Source organism: Pithys albifrons, chromosome 23, assembly GCF_047495875.1.
Source record: "Pithys albifrons albifrons isolate INPA30051 chromosome 23, PitAlb_v1, whole genome shotgun sequence".
Classification (NCBI taxonomy): Eukaryota; Metazoa; Chordata; class Aves; order Passeriformes; family Thamnophilidae; genus Pithys; species Pithys albifrons.
This window is the reverse complement of record NC_092480.1, coordinates 2,556,243-2,580,599: the sequence shown is the minus strand read 5'-3', so window position 1 is coordinate 2,580,599 and position 24,357 is coordinate 2,556,243. Positions and strand designations below refer to the sequence as shown.

The 24,357-nt window shown below is 52.0% G+C and overlaps 1 protein-coding gene across 1 annotated transcript in view; it reads right to left on the bottom strand.

Annotated features, from left to right (window-relative positions):
• Positions 1 to 2,380: 2,380 nt before the first annotated feature.
• The window catches only part of DSCAML1 (DS cell adhesion molecule like 1), a 99,917-nt gene continuing 77,940 nt past the window's right edge, over positions 2,381 to 24,357 (bottom strand). Inside the window, exons 9-33 of the mRNA XM_071576252.1 lie at positions 23,625 to 23,903; positions 23,240 to 23,359; positions 22,942 to 23,118; positions 18,176 to 18,375; positions 17,758 to 17,854; positions 17,523 to 17,651; positions 16,987 to 17,154; positions 16,727 to 16,797; positions 15,609 to 15,849; positions 14,538 to 14,684; positions 14,303 to 14,458; positions 13,596 to 13,735; positions 12,199 to 12,352; positions 11,906 to 12,023; positions 11,652 to 11,815; positions 11,342 to 11,440; positions 9,427 to 9,615; positions 9,053 to 9,340; positions 8,813 to 8,968; positions 8,672 to 8,702; positions 8,214 to 8,332; positions 7,933 to 8,085; positions 7,519 to 7,713; positions 6,771 to 7,082; positions 2,381 to 3,263 (exon numbers count right to left, since the gene is read on the bottom strand). Coding sequence (XP_071432353.1) covers positions 2,806 to 3,263; positions 6,771 to 7,082; positions 7,519 to 7,713; positions 7,933 to 8,085; positions 8,214 to 8,332; positions 8,672 to 8,702; positions 8,813 to 8,968; positions 9,053 to 9,340; positions 9,427 to 9,615; positions 11,342 to 11,440; positions 11,652 to 11,815; positions 11,906 to 12,023; positions 12,199 to 12,352; positions 13,596 to 13,735; positions 14,303 to 14,458; positions 14,538 to 14,684; positions 15,609 to 15,849; positions 16,727 to 16,797; positions 16,987 to 17,154; positions 17,523 to 17,651; positions 17,758 to 17,854; positions 18,176 to 18,375; positions 22,942 to 23,118; positions 23,240 to 23,359; positions 23,625 to 23,903 — 4,361 coding nt within the window. The 3' untranslated portion in view covers positions 2,381 to 2,805. The remainder of the gene's footprint in view (positions 3,264 to 6,770; positions 7,083 to 7,518; positions 7,714 to 7,932; positions 8,086 to 8,213; positions 8,333 to 8,671; positions 8,703 to 8,812; positions 8,969 to 9,052; positions 9,341 to 9,426; positions 9,616 to 11,341; positions 11,441 to 11,651; positions 11,816 to 11,905; positions 12,024 to 12,198; positions 12,353 to 13,595; positions 13,736 to 14,302; positions 14,459 to 14,537; positions 14,685 to 15,608; positions 15,850 to 16,726; positions 16,798 to 16,986; positions 17,155 to 17,522; positions 17,652 to 17,757; positions 17,855 to 18,175; positions 18,376 to 22,941; positions 23,119 to 23,239; positions 23,360 to 23,624; positions 23,904 to 24,357) is intronic.

Genomic DNA, 24,357 nt, shown 5'->3' with positions numbered 1-24,357 from the left:
TGGGCTGGCTGATACATGGGGGGTGTGTGGTAGGTATCCTGGGGTCTGGCTGGAATGCTGTTCAAGGCAGCTGGTAAAGCAGGCCTGAAACAAAACTCTGGATTTCTGAACTTTTGGGCTGTGTGTAGCTATGCAGGGCCAGGGCTTGTGCCTGCTGGGGAAGAGAATCCTTGCTAAGATGTAGAAGGAAATCTGTTCTAGCCAATTCCAATAAAGACTTAATAATCTCTGTTAATCTGTCCCTCTTTTTATCTTGCTAATCTACTTACTCTCACAGCTGAACACGCTTGCCTTTTCTATTTCTAATTCTAATTTCTCTTCTATTTCTATTTTGAGCCTGGGATTGGGATTTTGGAGGTGCTGCCTGGTGATGACCCTGCTTTAAGATGGGGCTGGGCATTTTTCTTTAAAATCTGTATCGTGTAAATGTTTCTAAGTCTTATGTGTTCTGAACTGGTTTCGAAATCCTTACATAAATGCTTGAGAAATGCTGGTTGGCTGCTCACCTCTTTCACTGCTCTTGGGGAGAGACAGAAGGGGCAGGACAGGTTTGCTTTAGTTGATGGCAAATACAGACCAGTGTGGGACAGACCTGGCTTTGGCTGAGTTGCTGTGGGGACCCGGGGGTTGCTTGAGTAACCCCATTCAGCTGCTCAAACACAGTACAAAATCTGTGTATTCCTTCATGCTGGGTTGGAAATTTACTGTGGTTTTTGTCTCCAGCCAGCTGTTAGAATTGAATAAATAAGAAAACTCATGCCTAGTCCCTAAGGAAAGCTGTACAGGGGTTGATGGGCGAGTTGGTGTGAGACCACAAGTGGGAAATAGCAGCCCTGGCATGTGGGGCATCATCCCTGATGCCTCCACACCAGCCTGTGTGGGAAACTATAAAAAATGGGCATAAGAAATTGTCTTAACAGCTTGTTTCATGAGCCCCAGGGGTGAACAGCTGCCAGGTTCATGCCAAGATGCTTCCAGCTCTGCAGGATTTCAGGATTTACCTTAGTTAGGAAGAACCAGATGGCAAAGGAGGATCTGCTGACCAGTGTGCCAGCAGTCGGGGAAGGGGACTACTTCAGGTAATGGCACCAGTAACATCAGTCACTGTATTTCCATGTAATTTTTCTTTGGGTACTTAATTTAAATAAAAATAATGGATAGATGTTGAAAAAGTGACCTGTGCAGCACATGATTGTAACTGATGAATTAAACCCTGTAAAGAGAGAAAAAAAGTGAGAATGGTACAAAGCTGTGTATAGAGGCTCCAACTGCTAGTTTGAGTTAAAATAGGAAGTGTATCTAAGGAAAAAGCTGGAACCAGTGGATGGCAAGCATGGATGGAGAAGTGATCAAAACTTGAACTTATAAATTACAGGAAATAATGAAATGAAAGTGCAGTTAATTAATTAGACCTCAAATTGCACCAGAAGCTCCTTAGGAAGGTGAAATTCTACTTTGGGTAACAAAACCAAGAGTTAATAATGACCTGAGCTATTTTTGTCTTCCTAGGGTAGCAGAGCAGGTAAGGAGGAACAGGTAAGGAGGGCTGACAGCCCCTGACTCCTGTCTGGGCTTCAGCTACTCTTGATTTCACAACCATATAGGAAAGGGGAAGGTAGAACCTGCATCTCTTTGGTGATTTATCGCTGTGGCTGGTGGTAAAAACAAAGAGGAAGCTCAGAACAAATTACAGTGGGAGGGTGTGCCACAATGTACCACACTGCCCAGTGTCCTGGGGCACCTGTGCAGTGCTGTACCATGTCCTGTGCCATGATTCACCAGGATGGGGCACAGACACATTATGACTCGGGGCACAGGGTGCTGGATTTCCACACGGTGCTGCACTTCACCACTTGCCATTGCAGCTCATTGTGCTCAGCAGTGGTGCTGCCTCTCCTGTTGTCCCTGCTGTCACATCACTGGGAACCAGATCCTGTTGTGAGGAGTTGCTGTGCCTTGCTAGATGCTGGATATGATGCTGGAGCAGCCCTGCACTTACCTTGAGCTACCAGAGCTGTGCTGTGCCATGGCTCATGGGGGTCTGGGTATTGGTTTACCCCTCTGGATGAGCTGGACCAGGGTTCCTGTGGCACCATGGTTCATCCTGGGCTGGAACTGGACAGAGCAGGGACTTGATGCTGCTCTTTTGGTGCTGTGGCACAGTTTGGCAATGGCTGGGCTGTCCCACTCAGAGGTACCACTCTCAGGCCCCTGTTCCAATTTCTCATAAAACTGGACTCTGCAGGTTGGTACATGCCTTAGTATTCCTTAATATTTAATCCCATGTCTCAGTACTTCTGTGCATTGGCTGCCCTGGGCTATGGCTCTCCATCCTCCTGCCCTGCTCTGCCTTAATTCCCTGCTCACTTAACAAACGCCCACGTATAAACATAACCTTTATTGCACACAGCGCTGGGTTTTTTTTCATAGAAAAAGGTATTAACACATAAGCATTTGCAAATTGAAGCAACTCCTGCTGTTTTCAGAACAGTAAAATAGCATGCAATGTCTCGGAGACGTTCCTTTTTAAAACCACCAACAAGATCAGGGAGAGAAAAAAAAAAGTCGCTGAGTCTTTCCTTGTGCCCCTTTCAAAATGATGTGAAATATATATATATGTTTACATATATATTATATTTTTAAATCTGTAACATCAAATTCTTTGTGCCCTGGTTTCTTTTTCTGTTCGGAGAAGAAGAAAATAGCTTCATTTTTATACAAAAGAGTTCATTTATGTACAAGTTTGTTAATTAAATATAAATGGCAGGGGGAGAGGGGGAGACGAGCAGCATCCGGTGGGTGGCCCTACACCAGCGTGTAGGACTTGGAGTAGGCTCCGGCACCCTGTTTTTGAGACCTGCCTACCCCCGACGTGCTCATCTCTAGGAGTGAGTCCCTGGAGCCCCCCACTTTGGAGTGCGTGGGCACCCGTGCCTCGGCAGCGGCGGCCGCAGGGACGGGGGGCTCGGCCGTGGCAGGGGGTGCCGGGGCAGCGCTGGCAGCGGGTGCGGCCGCGGTGCTGGTCGTGCCGGGCATGGGGAGAGTCCTCTGAGGTAAGGTGGTTGCGGTGGAGGCTGGGGGAGGCAGCCCCAGGGGCTTGGTGCCGGGCTCCAGCGTCATGTGCCGGGCCTGTGCATGGTATGCCCGGGCGAGGTTCCGGATGGACGCCTCCCTGGGTGGCACCACCGGGCACGGCTCGTGCGCGTCCGGCTTGCGGAAGAACGCGTCCGACTTGACGTACAGCGGAAGGTTGCAGTAGTCACCTGCCAAGGGAAGGAAGAGGCAGGTGAGGCTCTGGAGTGACCATACTGCCCACCCACCCTCTGTCCATGATGGTGTTGTGTCATATGGAACACGTTATGCCATATGGAACATGTCGTGTCATATGGAACACATCACGTTGTATGGAACACTTTGTGTCGTCATCCCAAAATTGGCCTACTCTGCAACCCAATGGCTGGGATGCATCAAATGCCAGTGTTCAGTGTTGGATACAATGTCCTGTAAGGTACAATCTAACACTATGGATAGCATTGTAATGTACAGGGTAATAAAGGGCTATACTGTAATACTATTGATTATTAGTCTGTACATTGCAATATTATCAATAGTATTACACTATAGCCCTTCATTACTCTGTACATTACAATATGGTGCTTAATGTAACATTACTGATAATAAGGAACTCTAATACTATTGATAATAATATTGTAATGTACAGAGTAATAAAGTGCTATAATGTAACACTATTAATGGCAATGTACACAGTGATAAAGTACCATAATGTAATACTAAGTGTACAGTGTAATAAAGTATTAGTGTGTAAAACTAGTGATGTAATGCTAAGTGTGCTGTACAATAATTATGATGTAAAAGTAATAATGATGTAATGCTAAGTGTACAGTGTAATAAAGAATCTCAACACTATAACACTGCTCTTTTTCCTTTATGTATTGTTATGTTTTCAGCTGTAATACATAGCATATATGTACTATACTGTATTATATGATATTTTATGAGTGTGTGATGCTAAGTATTGATGGGGCATATTTATGTGCTCTGTTTTGTAAATACTTCTTTACTGCACAAATATGAGTGGTGTGTACTCCAACAGCCAATGTTCTGCTGTGTTGTGTTTATTATAGAGGATATTTACAGGTTTATGTGTATGTATATATGACACTGCATTTTTATATTTGTGTTATATGAGACCTGTAAGAGGCAATAGAACAATTTTGGTCTTAATTGTAGATAGTGTAGTGTATGGTATAAACTGCATTCCATCTACTTTCAGTTATCATACAATAGAGTCTGTGTATGTCATGTAGTGCAGAATGCTGCTTATTAGTGTGTGATACAGGACAGTGCTATCCATGGAGGTACAGATCATGCTCTGTAGTGTATTGTGTGTAAATAACATCAGTGTTATCCATATTGTGTGATAACACAATAGTTACAGTATACTGCAATAAACAATATATTCTGCTATGTGTTCTACAGCCTTATATATAACTTAGCACCTTAATTTAAGAATATATGTATATAAGACAGCACATTATTGTTTTTATTATATAGGACCTGTAAGAGACAATATAATTCTTATCTGTATGTGTTTTATAAGTTCTGTAAACTGCTATAACACACTATAGGATGTGTATGTCATGTATTGCAGGCTGCTTGTTATTAATTTGTGATATATGACAGTGGTACAGATCACTTCCTGTTCTGCAGAGTGTTGTGGTAAATATTCCTTTTACTCTCTCTAAGACCTGTTACAGCCCACAGCAGTGTGATATACAGTATGTTATATGAAAGGTTTTACTCTGCCACTGTAAGTAGTGTCTGTGCTTCAATAAACAGTAGATTCTGCTATGCTGTGTTATATGGCATCATATATAGTTATTACCTTAATTTAAGGTTTTATGTCTATGCATAAGACCCAGCATTGTTATACTGCCTCTTATAGGTGTTATATTTCTGCTGTATTACACTACTGCCTTTAATTCTGTTCTACAGCATCATCTGCAGCTGTAGTACCTTAATTTAAGGATTTATATGTACATGTAAAACACTCTTATTGTCTTTTATATCATGTAACACCTCTATCAGTACAGCATTACTGCTCTAATTGTATATATTGTGTAGTGTGTTCTGTAAGTCCATGTTCAACTCTTCACAGCTCTAAAATATTACAGGATATGTATGGAATGTACTGCAGGATGGATATTGTGTGTGCTACAATATATTTGGCTATGTTGTGTTCCATATCATCATCTATAGTTAGTACCTTAATATAAGGATTTATAGCTATGTATATATAAGACTCTGCATTATTATAATGTCCCTTCCAGGTGTTACAGTGTTATACTTGTGTTATATTGTGTCTGGTTTGTAAAATGCTCTGTAAACTGCATTTTTATAATACTACTAGAATGTATTATAATCTCCCTTACACTTCACAGTGTGGTATTTAAAATAAGACTGTGTGGTATATTTTCAGAGAAAGATGGTTCCATTGTACTGTGGTGTTATATGTATGGGGGGAATACCAGGGAAGAGTGATGAAAAATGAAAAAGATTAGTTAAAAAAATGAGGAAAAATATCGAGGAATGGAAAGGAACACTAAAGAAGGGAGAGGAACGCAACACTAAAGAAGGGAGAGGAACGCAACACTAAAGAAGGGAGAGGAACGCAACACTAAAGAAGGGAGAGGAACGCAACACTAAAGAAGGGAGAGGAACGCAACACTAAAGAAGGGAGAGGAACGCAACACTAAAGAAGGGAGAGGAACGCAACACTAAAGAAGGGAGAGGAACGCAACACTAAAGAAGGGAGAGGAACGCAACACTAAAGAAGGGAGAGGAACGCAACACTAAAGAAGGGAGAGGAACGCAACACTAAAGAAGGGAGAGGAACGCAACACTAAAGAAGGGAGAGGAACGCAACACTAAAGAAGGGAGAGGAACGCAACACTAAAGAAGGGAGAGGAACGCAACACTAAAGAAGGGAGAGGAACGCAACACTAAAGAAGGGAGAGGAACGCAACACTAAAGAAGGGAGAGGAACGCAACACTAAAGAAGGGAGAGGAACGCAACACTAAAGAAGGGAGAGGAACACAATTAAAAAAATTGAAAAATATCAAGGAATGAGAAAAGATATAGAGAAAACAAAGGAATACCAAAGAGTTGATAAGAATACTAAAAAATGGGAAGGAATAGCAAAAAAATGGCGGAAAATACCATGGAATGGGGAAAGACTAAAAAGGAAAGGAAAGAATTGTAACAAATGGGGAAAAATATCATGGAAATGAGAAAGAATATTAAAGAATGCACAGGAATACTAAAGAATGGGAAGAAATAGTAAAATATAGGGGAAAAATACTAAGGAATGGGAAGGAATACTAAAAAATGGGGAAAAATACCAAGGAACTGGGGAAAAAAATACAAAGGAATTTGAAGGAATTCTAAGGAATTCAATGTTAAGGCATTGAAAGGAATACTAAGGTATTGAAAGGCATAGTAAGAAATTGAATAATAAGAAACTGAAAGGAATATTAACGAATTGAAAGGAATACTAAGAACTGGATGGAATATCAAGAATTGGATGGAATACCAGAAGAAATGGGCAACAATATTAAGCAATAAAGAAAGAATATTCAAGAGTGGGAAGAAATACCACAAGTGCAAAAGAATACAAGCATGGAAAGGACTCCTGGGGTGGTGGGAGAGCTCTGGGGCAGGGGAGGGGATGGTCAGGAGCTGTACATACTCTTGCTGGCGCGGTGCGGGATGGGCACGGCCACGCTCTTGCCACGCTCGCTGTCCTGGGGCTTGGGCGGGGAGGCGGTGAAGCGGCAGATGCCAGGCTCGGACGGGGTGCTCATGGAGGTCATGCTGTCAGCATTGTCTGTGGTGCCCGTGGTCATCTGGTCAGAGGAGCTGTCGGAGATGAAGCACTCGGTGATCTCGAACTTGGCGTGTTGCAGCTGCTCCTCCAGCTTCGCGTGCTCGTAGGCACGCGCCAGCTCCTCGTAGGTCGATGAGGCGCTCTCCGTGGACACCATGCTGTTCCTGCCCTTGTCTGTGGAGGAAACGGTGTGTCACCTACCTGGGAATTTTCCCTGGTGGGGGAATGCCTTTTTCCAGAGCACTGTCATCGTAGGAATGCCCAGGCTGTCCGTGCTGCAATATACCCAGTCATCACCAAGGCCAGGTTGGACAGGATGTGGAGCAACCTGATCCTGTGGGAGGCATCACTGCCCATGGTAGGGGGTGGAACAAGATGATCTTATAAGTCCCTTCCAATACAAACCACTCTGGCATTCTATGTGGTCCCGGGGCTGGGCACAGGCCTTGTTGTTCAGAGCCACCATATTGTGGTTCCCATTGACTAAGTTGTACTTCTGCAGTTACCCTGAACTCACAGTTTAGGGTCATGGCCAATGACCCTGTGCACCCCAAACAGGTAGATCCCTGCCAGCAGGGGTGCCGGGGAGCCTTGGGCAGTGCTGGCACACCTGTGTCCTGGGAGAGGCTGGCGCTGTAGCTGTCACTCTCAGTGACCGTGATGCCGTGCTGGGAGCCCACTGTCCTCCAGTCCGAGGTGAGGGTCCGTGCAGGGGTGGACGCCTGGCACTTGGTGAGGGTCCACTGGCTGGAGTACCGGTTGCGGGTGCTGTGTGCAGACTTCACACTCTTCCTCGACACGGGGTCTAAGGCATGAAGGTGACACAGTCATGGGGGGACCCTCACAGAGACAGCCAGGATGCTGTCCTGTCTCCCTGGAGCACTGCCAGCTCCTTCTGCCTTACCAGCATCTGCTTTTGGGCAGGGCCACTGCTGGAGGACAGGCTTCCCCACACACCTGCCTCATGTCTACAAGCCCCCCACGCTGCTCTCAGCACACCCACCCACAGCATGTCACCACTCACTGGTGCCAGGGCGGATGTCCGACATGTCGATGAGGGGCCCCGTGTTCTGGATCAGAGCAGGGTGATGCAGAGAGACGCCCGTGCAGAAGCTCTGGGGGTTCACTGCCTGACTGAACTCCGTGTCTGTCACTGGGATCGTGGCTTTGTCATCCCCTATGGGAAGAAGCTGGAGTTGAGACCTTTCTCTGGCCAGGAGTTCGCTGCAGGTGCTTGCTGACCCACCCATAGGACCCGTCAGGCACTCAGGGGCACAAGGGGATGGGAAATGTGCATGTGCTTACCCAGTTGTTTGATGCCTTCTTTGTCCTCGATGAGGAGCTGCACCCGTGGGATGTCGATGTGTAGTCGGGGGCCCTGCGGGGGACCCTTCACCGGCGTGTCAAAGCTGCGGTTATTCTTGCTGTGAGGTAAGAGGGGACGCAGACCCGGCCATTACCGGAGAGAGCCCCGGCGGCTCCAGCCTAGGATGGGCTGTGGATTGCCACCAGCCAGCCCACCCAGGGCTCAGCTGTGCCCAGGCAAGCTCCAGTGAGGGTGTCAGGACCCTCCAGCAGGCCAGGAACAACAGGCTGGCTCAGCTAGAGAGTCACCGACACAACCTTTGCGGGCCTGAGCCCAAGAAGGTCTGAAGGGAGGCAGGGCTGAACCTGAACTTAAAACCACCCAGGACCACCCTCTGGCTCCAAGGACTCTCCTGCTTCCCCACCCAGCACCAGCCACAGGCAGCTCAGAGACCCACCTGATCAGCATTTCAGCCAAACTCTTGGCATCTGTGCAAGAGACACAAAAAACAAGAAGGGTTTTTTTAAGGAAGCTGTTTAGGGCACAAAAAGGCAGTCCAGGAACATTGCCTGGTCCTGTACACTGAGCCTCATCTCACCTCGAAGCCTCTTCAGCCGCTTCTCCTTCCTCTTCTTGCGGATGATGAAGAGCAGGGCCACTCCCAGCGTGGCCAGGATCACGGGGCAGGCGATGGTGAAGAGCTTCTTCACATCGTCACCCTCGCCTTGGGCAGACTTGATCGGGGGGATAGTGCCTGGGACAGAGTGTGGGCAGGTGGGCAATCAGTGCTCTGGGACCCCCCAGCAGCCGTGTCCCCTGCCCTGTCCCCCCAACTCACTGCCATCGTAGTCCAGCGTGGCAAACTGCGTGGTCTCATTGCCGCAGCCGGCGCTGTTACACGCCTTCATGCGCAGCTCGTACCAGGTGGCCTCGCGCAGCTCTGTGAGGAAAACCTCACCAGAACTGTTGGTGCGGAGGCTCTGCCACACCCAGTTGCCCTTGGGTCGGTACTCCAGGACGATGGCAGTGATGGGGCAGCCCCCACTGCTCCAGCCCTGCAGGTTCAGCCGGGCATGCGTGGAGTTGATGTGGGTGAAGAGGTGCTGATCCTTGCTGAAGGAGGGCTCTGTGGGAGAGAGGCTCTCAGGAGGGCCATGGCAGGGAGGGGACCACTGTGTCCCCCCCCTCAGGGACACCATGGGGCTGGCTCACCTCTGCCATGAGTCTTGGCTTCGATGATCTCGCTGATGCGGCCGGCCCCGACGCTGTTCTTGGCCGCCAGCTTCACCTTGTACCACGTACCGCACTTGAGGCTCTCCAGCTTGAAGGAGCGCTCAGAGGAGCTGATGAACACATCCTTCCACTCCTCGCTGTTGTCCACCGAGTACTGGAGCACAAAGCCTTGTGGGAGCAAGGAGAGAGGGTCACCTCCAGGCACACAGGCTCCCCAGGGGGAGGTGACAGCGAAAGGAAGGGGTTATGACTGGCACAGAGCCTGTGGGTAACCCTGCACCCACTTTGGCAGATCCTGTGCCCTAATCCAGCAGCACCAGGGGGCTCATCACACACTGATTTCTGCCCCACTGTGTGCTCATGAGTGGTGGTGGAATCTGCCTGCTCTGCCCACCACAAAGACCCCAAGCGGGAGTCATGGAAAGAGGAGTGTGGGCACCCCCAGCACCCCCTGAGTGCTCTGCCAGAGGGCCCCAGTCACACATCACCCACCCCAGTGCCACCAGCATGGCCCCATCGCTGGGTTCCACATGGGAGCGCACACTGTGATTGACTGGTGCGAGGCTATAAAGGGAAAGCCGGAATTAACTAGCTCCCTCGGGAAGCTGCAGGGAAGTTGCTTCTGTCATTGCACGCCGCCTCCTCTCCCGTGATGAAGAGTATTAGGAAGCACACTGTGTCCTAGATGAGCAAACCTGTTACACTGCCATCGACAAACCTCAAGATAGTTGGTCTGAACTTCGCTGGGGGCAAGGAACACAGCACAGAGGACATTGGTGCCCTGCAGGACAGCAACCCTGGTGCCCTGACTGCTGACCAAGCTTTGATGGTGCACTGGCACATCTGGCTGTTTTTGCAAGAGATTTTGCCAATTCTCAAATAAAAATAACAGAGAAGAGTAGGCTTTCTGCCTCGCTGTGTGCGTCACAAGCCACACAATGCAGAGCTTGCAGAACTGCTCTGGTGCCAATACCACCTGGGTACCAGAGTGGGGATGTCAAAGGACCCATGAAAAGGTGCTCTGTGAACACCCATCTCTGACTTGGGCAAAGCAGTGCCAAGGGAAGGGACACTTCTTGCACCTGCCCAGCACTGAGGCTTCCCTTCCAAGGATGGTAACATCTGGACCTTCCCAGGTCTGCGGGCACACAATTCCCAGAGGTGTCAACACCAGCCCTGACACCCCCACACCGCCCACGGTGCCTGGCACCCTGGTGCCTGCCACTGGTTATTTATTTATTTTGCACATGCAGCATGTTTTTAATATTTCTAATCCAATTATAACCAAATTTATCAACAGAGTCCGCTGGAGTGAAAGGCTGCTGGCTGGGGAGATTTGCTTGTAATTACTTTCATGCTTTTAATTAATTGTAAGCGAGGTCTCCTTCCTCGCTCCTCGCTCCCCCCTCCGTGTGCAGCTGTTTCAAAGTATAATTCATGAGATGAATCAGAGCAGAAAGGAGGCTCAGGAAAGCAGGGTTGCTCCTGGAGCCCTCCTGAAATCCTCAGCCTGCCAGGGACAGGGAACAATTCCTGTCCTGGTGGGTTCAGAGCTGCTGAGAGACACAGAGCAGTGCTGAGGCTGGGCCTGGCCATCAGCACCTGAGCACTTACTGACGTGCCCTTCATTAGCTACCTCAGTCCCTACAGCTTGACCAAAACCACACAAACCCCTCATCAGGGCTGGCAGCCCCTGCTATGAGCTCAGAAACATCAACCTTAGTCTGAGGCATTTTGGAGAGGACAAAATTGAGGCACAGAGACAAAAACATAGCACAGCATGCAGGAATGTGCCTTAAAACATGTTTCATGAGGCTCAGCTCCCAGGATTAGAGGCACCCACAGCTCTGGGATGAGCTGCTGGTGTCAGCCCCATTGTCTGTGGTATCCTTACCTCGGATGGAGCTGCCCCCATTGTCCCCAGGGATCCAGGCCAGCGTGATGGATGATGCTGAGGTCTTGGAGACAGTGAGGCGGGGCTGGTCTGGGGGCACTAGGGAGGAAGGAAAGCCCATGAGCACCTCACACACACAAAGTGCCCCAAACTGTGCCCCTCAAAAGTGCCAATGAGACCTCCCACTCTGCCAGCAGGAGCTGCTTGTGCAGGACAGACCCTGCTGTGCTTCACCCACCCAGCACTGGGCAGCAATGGGGATGGAGCGTGTCTGTGCAGGGCACCCTTACACAGAGGTGGGAACCCTCACCTTGCACCAGCAGGTTGATGATGATGGTGTCGAAGCCCCAGGTGTTGGTGGCGGTGCAGGTGTAGTAGCCAGAGTCCTCTGCCTTCACCGAGCGCAGCACCAGGGTGCCGTTGGCCTGGATGAGGCGGTGGCCATCCACTGTCACTGGGATGGCAGAGTCCTCGCTGCCAGGAGGGGAGAGGGCACATCAGCCGTGTGTGACACAGCACTGCAGCTGGCACCAGCCCCTGACACATTTGGCAGCCCTTCAGTACCTGTCCTTGGTCCACTTGATGGCAGGCACCGGCTCCCCAACGGAGTTGCACGGCAACCTCACGTCCTTCATCCACGGCGTGGTGACGGTGCCTCCGAAGGAGATGATCTTGGCGGGGGCTTGGGGACAAGGAGGGCGTCAGCATTGTGGGGGTGACCCCATGCACAGACCTCATGACTTGTAACAACCACCCATGCTGCACCTCCTCTGCCCAGGGGTCACCAAAGCGCTCCTTGGGGCAGGGGACAGCAGAGCTGGGGTGTGTGTGCCCCCAGCCTGGCAGCCCTGCCATACCTTTCCCTGCAGGCTCGATGGTGACCTTCTCACTGATGTTGCCACGGCCGGCAGAGGTGACGGCGGCCACCCAGAGCATGTACTGCTGCCCACGGTTCAGGTGGGCGATGCGGTAGAAGAGCTGGTCAGGGCTGGTCTCGTACTCACTGGGGGCCTGTGGGAAGGGGGACAGGTGAAGGTGCAGCCTCTGAGAGACCCTCACCCCATCACCCCCCAAACCACTGCAGGGCTTCATGTTGGCTCTGAGCAGCGGCTCAGCTCCGCTCAGTGTTTCTCAATGCCGGTGTGAGCCGGCTGGTGTCGTGATTCCTCCAGGGAGCCCGGGCTGGAGCCCGAGGAACAGATGGCTGCGATGGCATGGTTTGTTCCTGGGAAAGGAAAGGACGCTTCCCTAGCACCTGCCAAGCTGCAGCGGGGGCCAGTGTGGAGGCAACCCCAGCCAGTCTGCCTCAAACCCTCTGTGGTCATAGTGAGGGGCCAAAGGGCCCCCAAAACACAGATGGGTTCACCTCCTGTATCCCCACAGCAACTATCCCAACCCCACTATTGCCCTTTGGAGAGGTCTGGCTGTGCAAGTGCATGGCCAGTCCCCATCGCACTGGGGCCAAAGCCATCCTGCTCCAAGCACACCAAGTGGGGAAGGGCTGCCCCACACAGCATCCAGCTGTCCCACCATGCCAACACTGGACAGGGATGGGGGTTCCATGACCCCTATGGCACAGGATGGATGTGGTATTTACACATGTGCCCATGCAGGAATCTGCACATTCACTGTCTGCACACGTGTGCCCTTGCGGGGCCCACGGATATAAATGTACCCCAAAGCAGACACACCTATATGAATATTGTATAGTATACATAATTTTTTTTACCCAAATGACAGTTTTGACAAGATGCCAAGAAAACAATATCGGATCCCAGCGGTTTTACCAGTTGCTTTGATGAAAAGATTATGTTGCCCTGGAAACCAGAGGCTCAGATAGTGAAATGAGTTTGAGAAGGAGCTTTTGATAAGCACTAGTCTGCAGACCTCCCATCAACCTCTCCCTTGCCAAGGAGGGATGGGGCCAGGTTGAATTTCTATTTCATTTTCGGTCAGCTGCTGGCATGTGTCCCCCTCTGGAGCGAGTGCTGAGCAGGGCAGATGCTGGAGGATGGGAACAGATTGACAGTGGAACCATGCTCTGCTGATGGGTGTCCATGGATGCCCTTGGACAACTCTGCAGCTCACAGACCTTCTCAAGAAGAGCCTTTGCTGCTGCTGCTTCCTGGCATCAGCCCTCCCTGCTACTGCTGCTTCCTGGCATCAGCCCTCCCTCCCACTCCTGCTCAGACAGCTCAGCATTCCCTGGCACACTGTGGTGACTCCCAGCCTTGCTCCCATGCCCATCACGTACCGGCTGCCCGGAACCGGGGCTGGAGCAGAAGATGGTGTACTTCCGAATGATGCCATTGGGCTTGGCTGGTGGCAGCCAGGACACCACCACGCTGCTGGCAGAGGACGGCACAGCCTTTATGCCAGCTGGGGGACCTGGAACTGAGGAGGAAAGACAATGGCAGAGCAGGTGCTGGGAGGTCTCCAAGGTCTCTGCCCAGCTAGGAAAGGTGAGAGCATCCCAACTACACACTGGGAAGCAGCTGCAGTGTTGTTGTCACATCAGCACTGGGCATGCACAAGCAGGGACAGGTCTGCCTGTGGGACATCTCTCCATGGGTGGCTTCAGTCCTCATGTGAGCGGGAGGCAGGAGGGTTAATTGCAGCCCAAGCTCTGGTTTAGAAATCATGATTGGCTTTTAATGGCCACCTCCTTAATGTGTCAGCCGTACCCTGCCCAGCTGTGCCTCCCTCCCAGCATCTGGCACTTCGCAGGACACAGGCCCAGGAACGCTCTGCTACTGAGTTAATGGCATTAAAGTAGGGCAGGCGGGGTGTAAATATTTAAATATCCGCACTTAAGGAAAGGAAAAAAAAGGAAAGGGAAATGCCCTGCTTGTGACAGTCCATAGGGGCTTTCCTCCGTGCCCCTGCAGCCGCTCCAGCCCTTCCCTCGCCAGCATGGCAACACACGGCACCGTGGCATGAGCGAGTGGCAGTGCCACTTACTGTCCTCCTTGGTCTGGATGTAGAGCACGCTGCTGCGCACGCCGTCACCAGCCTGGGTGTATGCCAGCACCTGCACGCTGTAGTTGGTGAATTTCTCCATGCCCCGCAGCTCCACCCGCTCCCGCGTGGTTGTGATGTTCTGCATCTCGCCCCACTCTGCAGGGAGACAGGGCCTGTCAGCCCCCTGCTGCCACCCACCTGGGTCCTGTATCACCTGCTCCCCACGAGTGCTCACCTCCATCCATGTAGAGGGACCAGAAGATGACCCGGTACCCCTTGAGCACTCCATTGAGGGTGCTGCGTGGGGGCTCCGACCAGGAGATCACGGCCACATCCGAGGTGATGGAGATGGCCCGCACATTCTCAGGGGGCTGGCTGGGAACTGAGGAGAGGATGGATAGAGAGGACAATCAGCAGGAGAATGGAGATGGCAGGATAAAGGAGACATGTCCCATGCACCCTGGGATCACATCCTACTGCTCTTCCCTCAGCCCTGAGCCAGTCCTGCCTGGCAGTGTTCTGCCTCCAACATGCAGTTTTGCTCCTCCTGGACCACTGAGGTGGTTGCAATCCCCATGCTCATGGTGTCAAGGCGTCCACTGGGACTGGCTGGGCTTCCCAGGGAGGGAAGAGAAGGAGAGCTGGCTGGATGCAAGGCAATTAAATCCCATTGCCCCGTAAGAGGTAACTCTAATTTTTATGAGCATTTAAATGATAATACATCACAGTAACGATCCTCTTTGAAAATGATTATTGTTTCATATTACTTAGGTGCAAAAATATAAGCACCATGTAATTAGGGACAGAGTATAATAAACTAATACAGATAGTCCGTTTGAACAAAATGAAGGTAATATAATTATGGAAAAGACACTATTGCTAAAACAGGGGCCCTTGAATACCCCGGGAGGAGTGCTAATGCAGCCAGGAAACGATCATGGTTTGACAGGCTAACGAGAGCCTTAATTAAGTATGAAAAACTGCTGAGCAAACGCACTGCAAAACTTTTTTCTCATTGTTTTCAAAACAACTGAGGCCATCAGCGATGTGACCCAAATGGAAACCTGTCTGGCACTTTGGCAATGCCTAAATTCACCTTGCACCCTTTTAATCGAGCCAGAAACCCAGTGCCAGGGGTGTCCTGACATATTTGTGCTCCCAGGGAGCTATGAGTGTGCACACAGCTGGTACTGCTGGTGGCAGCCACCACCCCAGACCTGCTGGGATGAGGCAGGGAGTGACTGAGCATCCCCCAGTCACTGGGGAGCACGAAAACTGCCTGGTTTGGTCACAGGGACAGCCTTACCATCCTCCAGTGTGGTGGCGTTGATCTCACTGGACGAGGGCCCGGTGCCCGCACGGTTGAATGCCTGTACCACCACCCCATACTGAGCAAACTTCTTCAGGTTGTCCAGAGTGTAGACCTCACTGTCCCCCGTGGCCTTCATCTCCACAATGCTGTACTGCCCATTGCTGCCTGGGCTGTTCTCCCGGTACCCAATCTGGTAGCCACGGATCACCCCATTCTGCAGCTCCTTCTTTGGGGCCTGAGGAGTGATGAGAGCAGGATGGAGTGGTGTCAGGCATGGCTATAGGGTCAGGAGGCTCATGGGTGCCTCAACCACCCCTTCCCAGTGGTTTTTCTCAGTGCTTCTAAGTTGTTTCCTCTCCCCACAGCATTTGGGTGCACACACTGAGTGGCAAAGCAGTGATAAGAAAAGTCCCGTGGGTCCTTGGAGCCACCAGAAAGGATGTGCCCAGACAGCACCAGTCCCCAAGTGGAACAGCTCAGCAGGAAGAGGGAAACCCCCAAGTCTGGCAGCTTTAGAGGCCACACGGAGATCAATCTTAACAATATTTCTCTGAAGCATTAAGAAATCAATAGGGTTGATTGTAAATTTATGTTACAAAGCCAGGGCGATCCATCTTGCTGAAATACTCCCAAAACGAAGTGACTTATCTTTCAAGTGAATCTTACTTTCCATTAATCTGTTTTTCAGTGCTTAAGGGGAGGGGGGAAAAGTGGTACCCTAAATTTATTGACTTAGCAGTTCATTCCCAAGTCCTAACTTTATAATCAATTTTATTTTTCATTAGGCAGCTTTGGAAAAATAAATCCGATTCTAAGTTTTATCGATCTCTGCTTCAACACTTTGCAACCCAGTATCTCAGTTTTTACATATTTATCCTCTCTCCCCTATGGCTCTCATGGACACCCTACAAGATAATGAGCTTGTTATAAAACAGGATTAATAAGGGCCCCATGCGAACTATATGTTCAGCCTTTGGGGTTTCATTTTTCCTGGGAAATCCTTCCTGACTCTCCCAATGTTCATGACATGCTGGGTCCCAGGACAAGACGGAAGAGCATTTGGCCCTCCCCAATCCCTCCTGACCAGGGAAAGCCATCCTAGGCTCACTCACCTTCCAGGTGACCTGGATGCTCTGGGATGTCATCGGCTGCAAGGTGACATCCATTGGAGGGCCATCGGGAGCTGTGGAGGAACAAACCCAAAAGAGCATGTTGAGAAGCACCAGGGAAAGGAGCCTCCTCACCAGGAAAATACTTGGCTTTAGGAGAGCTGTGTCTCAGCCAGCTTCACCCAAGGCTGCAGCCCCCAAGCTGCCCTGGACCACCCCTGCCCGCTGTCCCCAGCACCCGTGCCCTGAGGTGGAACCAGCACCTGCTTCCTCGGTGCTGATGGTGAGCTCCTTGCTGGGCTCGCTGCGTCCGATCTTGTTGAAGGAGTACATGCGGATGCTGTACACGGAGGCAGGATGCAGGTCCACGATGTTCGCCTGGTTGATGGTTGGGGAGATGTTGCGTGTCGACTGCTTAAAATCCCAGGAATCTGGAAGAGCAGTGGAGCAGGAGAGGAGGGTAAGCACCTTCCAGGAGGGACCATACCCAAGCAGGTGAGATTCTCCAGGCACCTCCAGCTTTTCTCCACCTGGAGAGGTGCCACTTCCCTCCCTTGCTGTTATGCGTCTGGGTTCAACTTTTCACAAATATTGTCTCTTTTAATATTCCCTTTCAAATGCTCCCATCCAAGAGAAATTACCATATTTCATTAATGCTGCTCTCTCCTGTCTTCATCAAAGGAACTGTGAGGCAAAATATTCCCTTGGAGGTGCTGGTGGGGCAGTCCCACACCTGCCTGCACAGCCCAGCCCCAGGACACAGCCCTCAGCACAGGGAGGGGACATCACTGTCACCTACCTGACTTGTTCTTGTACTCGATATCGAACCCTGTGATGATGCTGTTGCCATCAAACCTCTGCGTCCATCTCAAGTTCATACTCCGGGCTTTCACCTCACGGATCTCCAGCTCCGGTGGGTCTGGGGGCTCTTGGGGATACACAGGCAGGTTAGGGACACAGGGAAGGAAGCCCTCTGGGTACACCCTCGCAGCAAGGTTTTGAGCCTCAGAGCTCATGTGTGGGGGACTGAGTACCTTGGACAGTGAGCTGGATCAAGCCTCTGTCCTCGCCGTAGGAGTTGATGGCATGACAGGAGAAGAAGACTGAATCCCCACGGTCAGCTGGTTTCAACTGCAAACATTTCAGGGAGAGGAGCCAGTTCAGACTGAGCTATCCTGAGCACCGTGTCTCCGCCTCCCCCTGCCATCACTGCCTGCTCCCACCACAGTGCTGCTCATGGAGTCACAATCCCTCCAGCAAGATTCTTACCACCCCACCCCACTGGGCTCAATTTTGCCACCCAGGGAACCCAGCTACTGTGCCAGCCTACGTGGCACCCACCCAGGACCACTGACACCCTCCCTGCAAACCCACCGTGTTGCCTGCCCCCCTCCATCACCCAGCAAAACTCCCAGCAGCCTGGGGCAGGTGCAGGACACCCCCAGCCCTCACCTTGAGGGTAGAGATGACCTCATCGCCGTTGTCCTTGGTGGTGATGGCGTAGCGCATGTTGCGGTCGGGGTCGATGACGGTGTCCCCCTTCTCCCAGCGGATGATGATGGGTCGCTCGCCCCGGGCGGTGCAGTTCAGCTCCTTGGTCTGACCCTTGATGGCGATGGTGGTGTTGGGGTGGGAGGTGATCATGGCTGGGACTGCAGGGAGGCAGAGGGTCACCTGTGTACCCAGGGGGTGACCAGGTGCCACCTGTGGCTGCCCAGCCCTGGCAGAGCCCACAGACCCCACCAGGGAGGCGGCGGATGCAGGTCTCACCAAGAGGCCGTGCAGCCCGAAGCGGAACCGTCTCGCTGCATTATACAGCTCAGGATCATAAAATAATGAAGCAGATAAATTTTATAATGCATAGCATTACACCGGGGTAGACAATAAAACGTGAAAGACAAATAACCAAGTGCACACTATAATGAAGAGAAAGCCTCCAGTCTGAGACGTGCGGGTATGAATTATTGACTAAGGTTTTACACTCCCGAGGATGAGAGGAAGAATGTTTTCCATCACGGATTTGCATAATTCACTCGTATAAACCTGGGCAGAATACAGAGTGTGATTCCCCATCAGCAAGGCCGCCTTTGCATTGCAGATGCCAGAGATGTTTTTTGTTCCCATAGCCACCCCAATATGCAAACAGGGATGGTGAGGACACTTTGTGCTGTGGTCACCACCCATCCAGGGTGCAGCACCCAGTGCTGCTTGAGCAGTGAGTGCAGCACAGTCAGGAATGGCTGATCCTTGCTGTGAGGATGCTGTACTGATCCCTGGCCAGGCTCTTCCCTGCTCCAAGAGCCAAGCCCTCATGCCACTCTGCTGCCATGCAGTGGGCTGCTGGTGGCAGGCACCACGCAGGAGGAATGGGCTGGGGGACCAAGGGCAGCCTGGGTAAGTAGAAAAAAATGTAATGCATAAACAAACAGCAGTGCTGAGTCCCGCAGTAATGTATGATAATGACAATCCGCAAAGGCAACACACACTGTTCTAATGGGACACAAGAGGCTCTAATGAGCTACGACTTCTCAGCTTTCTGTGGCAATGTAATTCAATTAACAGCGAAGGAAACCTTTCCTCTGGAGCTGCCAGTGTTTGTGGGGTGCAGGACAGCGCCGTGCCCAGTCTGATGCCGACTGGCAGCACCTGTGGCAATCCTGCCCGGCGGGAAGCACAGCCTCCCAAAAGCTGGCACAGGGATGAAAAGAGCAGGGATATTGGGACACAACTGTCTGGGCCATGGGAAACCAAGGGTTATAAGAAACAGAGTAAGACTTCACTTGGCTCTGCCCTGTCTCACCCACAGCTGTGTGCTTCTCCTATCCAAGCTCTGACACCTCTGTCTGCCTGCAGTCTGGTGTCAGGGATACACCAGGAAAGGGGCAGGCACGGGAAGGACTGACCAAGTCCCAGCATTCCACGTCCCACCAGGGTGAAGACAGAGCTCAGGGACAGCCGGGGCCTCCTGCACCTACACCAAACCAGGGCTGACTGTGCAAGGCACAACACAAGGGCACACACATCTGGATTTTGGTCTCAGCACTATGGCAGCTCTTGTCGGGTTCCTGCTCAATGTCCCCAGGTCTTGCCATGAAAAACCATCAAAAGAGAAATGGGAAACTATTTGGCAGGAAGGAGCACAGCCTTCATTCAACCTGTGGGTTGCAGAGTCTGTGCATGACTGCAGGTGCCAAAGGGGCAGGGCAGCCCAGCAGCTGTGGAAACATCGGCCCCATTCCCAGCAAGCAACAGCCCCGGGAGAGGAGCTCCGTTTCAGGCTCTGCTTCGCTGAAATGCCCTTATTGATGTTTGATTAAAAGCAGCTCCTTGGATGTAAACATATCAACTTCTCTCAATTGCTGGGGTCCCAGGAGAGCAGCATGCTGTCCAGAGCAAGAAAACAGCACAACAAACCTAAAGAAAACCCCAGGCAGTTGTTTGGACAGCACAGATCAGGGCACAGGGCCAGTGCTGCTTCTGTGTCAGCACCTGACACCTGCCCTGGTGCAGCTCTGCTGCTTGCAGAGGGACAGCATTGCTTGGAACTGGCCACAGGACCTCCAAGGGTGGCCAGGGGATGCTCCCTGCTAGTCCATGACTCTCCTTCCCTGGGCACAGGGACAGCAATAATGGTTCCTGCCCATCAGATCACCAGCCACAGCCCCAGTCAGCACTCTGGCAAACAGGATTCCCTAGAGAAGAGCTTGTCCCCAACACCTTCTGTGCCCACCCATCCTACTGGTGGCCCACCCTGCCCAGCCACTCTCCTGTGTCCATGGGCCCTGTTAACAAGGCCCCAGCCAGAGGCTGGTCCTAGTGGCTGGACAGAGATAAGCCTGGGAACAAAGAGAGCTGACAGCCATTGGCATGCTCTGCTGTCCAGCGCAGGGCTGGGGCACGAGCTGCTTCACAGTGCGCTGGTGACAACTGAATGAGAACAGTGACAAGGGTGACAACGGCTGTTCCTGCCTCCCTCGCCCCCCTCTTTCTTGTTTGGAGCCGGCTCTGTGATGTTAATTTGATTGCACCCGTCTCAGCTTCCTTTCTACACTGATTAGCTGAGTTTCACCTGAAGCATGAGATTAATTCAAATTGCATGGAAGCAATCAGTTATGCTCGTGCCGTACGGCACCGAACTCCAAACAGGGCTGTGCCATGACACACGGGCAGTGGCCCCTCTCCCTGCCCCCAGGCTGGACCCTTGGCATCAAGGTGCCTGTGAGGACCAAGCACAGGAGCCTCCATCCCAGTGAGCACTGCCCACCATGCTGCCGCTCCAGCAGAGCCAGCGGGACCCCCTGAGGATGTGACTCTCCCCATCCCGCATGCTCTGCTCTCTGCACCCAGGCAGGTGTGCAGCCATGTGCTAAATGGCATTTAGCACGCATTGGTGGTCTCCTCACCTGAGCCCAGCCCTGCCTGCTGTCCCCTCAGGCACAGACTCCCACCCTCCAGCATTCCCCACCTTCCACTTTGCAGTACTCCCAGCTGGATGCTGGTGACTTCCATCCCCAAACAGGGAAGGACAGGCTGCCATGGTGTGGGAACACAGGGACTGTGGCACCCCAGGACAGCGAAGCTCCAGTCCCGCAGGTGACATCCCTGTGACAGTACAAGCAAATCTGGTGGCTTTCCTTGCCCATCCCCCTGACAAAAGCAGCGTCCAGCTCCTTCTGGCACTGCCAAGTCCATGGGCACTTAGCCAGGACAGCACACACTGTCCAATGTGTTACCTGACTTGCCCCTGGAGGCCACTGCTGTGGTATCAGGGAAGGAGATGTGCAATGCTAGCTGTCTGCAGCACTCCCGTCTCCCTGCTGACCGCCTGCACACTTTGTTTGGGCTCTGATTAACTCTCATTTAACTCTGTCCGCAGTGGCCTGACTTTCAGGAAAAGCCAGCGCTGATCTCCCTTTAATTGGGCTGACATTTCACTAAACAAACAAAAACCCCAAAATGAAACAAAACAAAGAGCCCATCTAATGCTTAATTGGCTGTGGCGCTTCGTCTACCTATTCATCCAAACCTTTTCAAAGGCAGCGAGGGCTCCGGGAGATGCAAAAGCACAAGCATAATAAGGTTATGTGCTATTCAAGTCAGCAAGCAACCTGTCCTGGGATGCAATTACGGCAGATAGCAGGGACTCAGCACCAGTTCGGGCTCCCAGACTTCGGCACGTTCACTCGGGATTAATCGCCTCGACTTTGTACCTGCAGTTCATTGAAGTGCCCTGTTTGAAGTCGCTCGTTTTGATTCATCAGTTGGTGGGATAAATTAAACAGCTGACAGGGAGGGGAGCAGGAACCTGGGAAGGCAGAAGCTGGGTGGGGAGGGGAGAAGCCCCTGAGAGAAATGGCTGCCAATGCCAGGAAAGAAAGCGGTTGGTTGAGAAGGGGAGGTAGGAAGGGAGCTGCCTGAGCCAGAGTCACTTTCTCCTTATCTCATCCCAGACACCTTAGCCAGGACAAGGTGGCACTCAGAGCAGGGTGCCCATCCCCTCTGCCTACAGCACAGCCAGGGTGGTGGTGGTTCCTGCAGCTCCACCTGCAGCCTCCATCCCCCTCTGGCACAGGGACAGTGGCCAGTGGACTTGCTGCCTCATCCCCCTGGTGTAGGGCAGAGCAAAGATTAGCCCTGCTGAGCCCAGCCCCTCCTGGAGACATACAGGAACGAGACTGACAAGGCTGGACCCCCTCCACCACCTCCTTTTGGAGGTTTGGATGCTCGCAGCAGCAAGAAGCCCACTAACTAACGCGGAGCTGGCAATTATACATTCTGCTGGTAGCAACGGGAGAGCAATCCAATAACACACACAGTTCAAACACGGTGTCTAACAACACTTCTCAGCCCATCCCTGTCAAAGTAGCCCAGCTATTTCCTTTCCTCCTGTATGATGTAGATTGATTGCTTGGTTTTATTAAAGACAAAGTGTGTTTAACATTAAAAGGGAAGCAGGTCTCTGGAGGGGAGGAATCAATGCCCTCCCATGCCCTACACATCGATCGCAGGGTTGTGCAGTGCCGAGGCCAGAGCACTGCTGGTGCAGCAGGAACTCTTGGAACAGAGGAAGGGGGTACACCAGATCAGGCTCTGCTGGCCACCACAAGTCCCACAGCCACCCTCACTGTGCCCACCCCTGAAATCAGTGCTGCAGCTGTGCTGGGAGCAGCTCTCCAGCCCCTCAATGATGCCACTGCAGCACAGCCCTGGGTACTTACTCTTGACGGTGAGAAACATGGACTTGCTGATGTCTGTGCCCACACCGTTGCTGGCCTGGCACAGGTAGTAGCCAATGTCCTCCTCCAACACGTGGCGGATGAGCAGGGAGCTGTTGGGCAGGATCTGGATGCGGCCTGTGAGGGGGATGGGGTGGTACTGCTGGGGGTTGCCGCTCCCTAGGAGGGGACAAAGAGACACAGAGCTCAGCTGAGGCAGAGGAGCACTCTTGAGGCTCAGAGGTGGGGTGGCCATGCTTGCCCCGACATCCCTACACACTGCCACGTGACCCATCTCTACCTTTTGCATGTTTCCACATGACTTTCGGAGGTGGGTACCCATCAACAGAGCAGTTCAGCACTCCAGCTTTACCATAAATACCATCTTGGTTGTTGGGCTGGACCACAAAGCGAGGAGGCACTGAGGAATTTGAGAGAAAAGATGGTCACTGTAGCAACCCCCCCCCCATCGGACCCCTACAACTCCTCCTGCATGGGGCTTGCCCTGGCTTGACTCTGCTCCTCACCCTCCCATCTGCTTCTGCAGCTGCAGAGCAGCCTCCCAACTTCTCTCTGCTCCCTGCTGTGCTTCCCTCCCTTGCTGCCCACCCTCCTGAGTCCACTAGGGCAGCAGCACCAGGTCCAGGCTGGGATGCAGGTGGCTGGGTATGCTCTGTGGTGCTCACCCCGCACGATGAGCTGCCGCTCCCGGCTGACAGTGGCTGCATCGTTGCTGGCGATGCAGGTGTAGTTGCCATTGTGCTTGAGGGAGACGCTGGAGATCTGCAGGGAGCTCATGAACTCCTTGCTCTCGATGGTGACTCCGGAGCCAGACAGGATGACGTGCCCGTCCTTTCTCCAGGTGATGTGGATGGGCATGTCCCCAGAGGAGACCACACAGGGGATGTAGAGGAGCTGACCGATGGAGGCTGGTGGGAACTCGAAGGGCTGGATCAGTGGAGGGACTGTCGAGGGGAGAGGCAGAGCATGCTGGAGAGCCCATCCCGGGAAAACCTTCCTCCAGTGGGGGGACGGGATGCATCGGGGCTTGGGGGAGATGCTGTCCCGGGAGAAGCAGCAGCCCAGAAACTAAAGCAGGCTTTTGATTCCACCAGGAACACGGCCAGGGGAGAGCAGAAGGTGCTGTTGAGCAGAGAACAGCAGGAAGACTTCTCCCACCTGGCAGTGCCACCCTGCTAAGAGCGGGATGGAGAAACACCAACCTCCTAAGCAGAGCAGACTCTGCAGTGGGGAAAGCCCTGGCCACCCCCATCACGTGTCAACCAAAATTCCACCTCAGCATTTATCTGCTTGCAGAAAAGCCATTATTAGATGGATGCTTTTCTTAAAGGCACCAGATTCAGAACCAGCCATTATCTTTCTGATAACTTAATTAGGCAACCGCAGCATCTCTGGCAA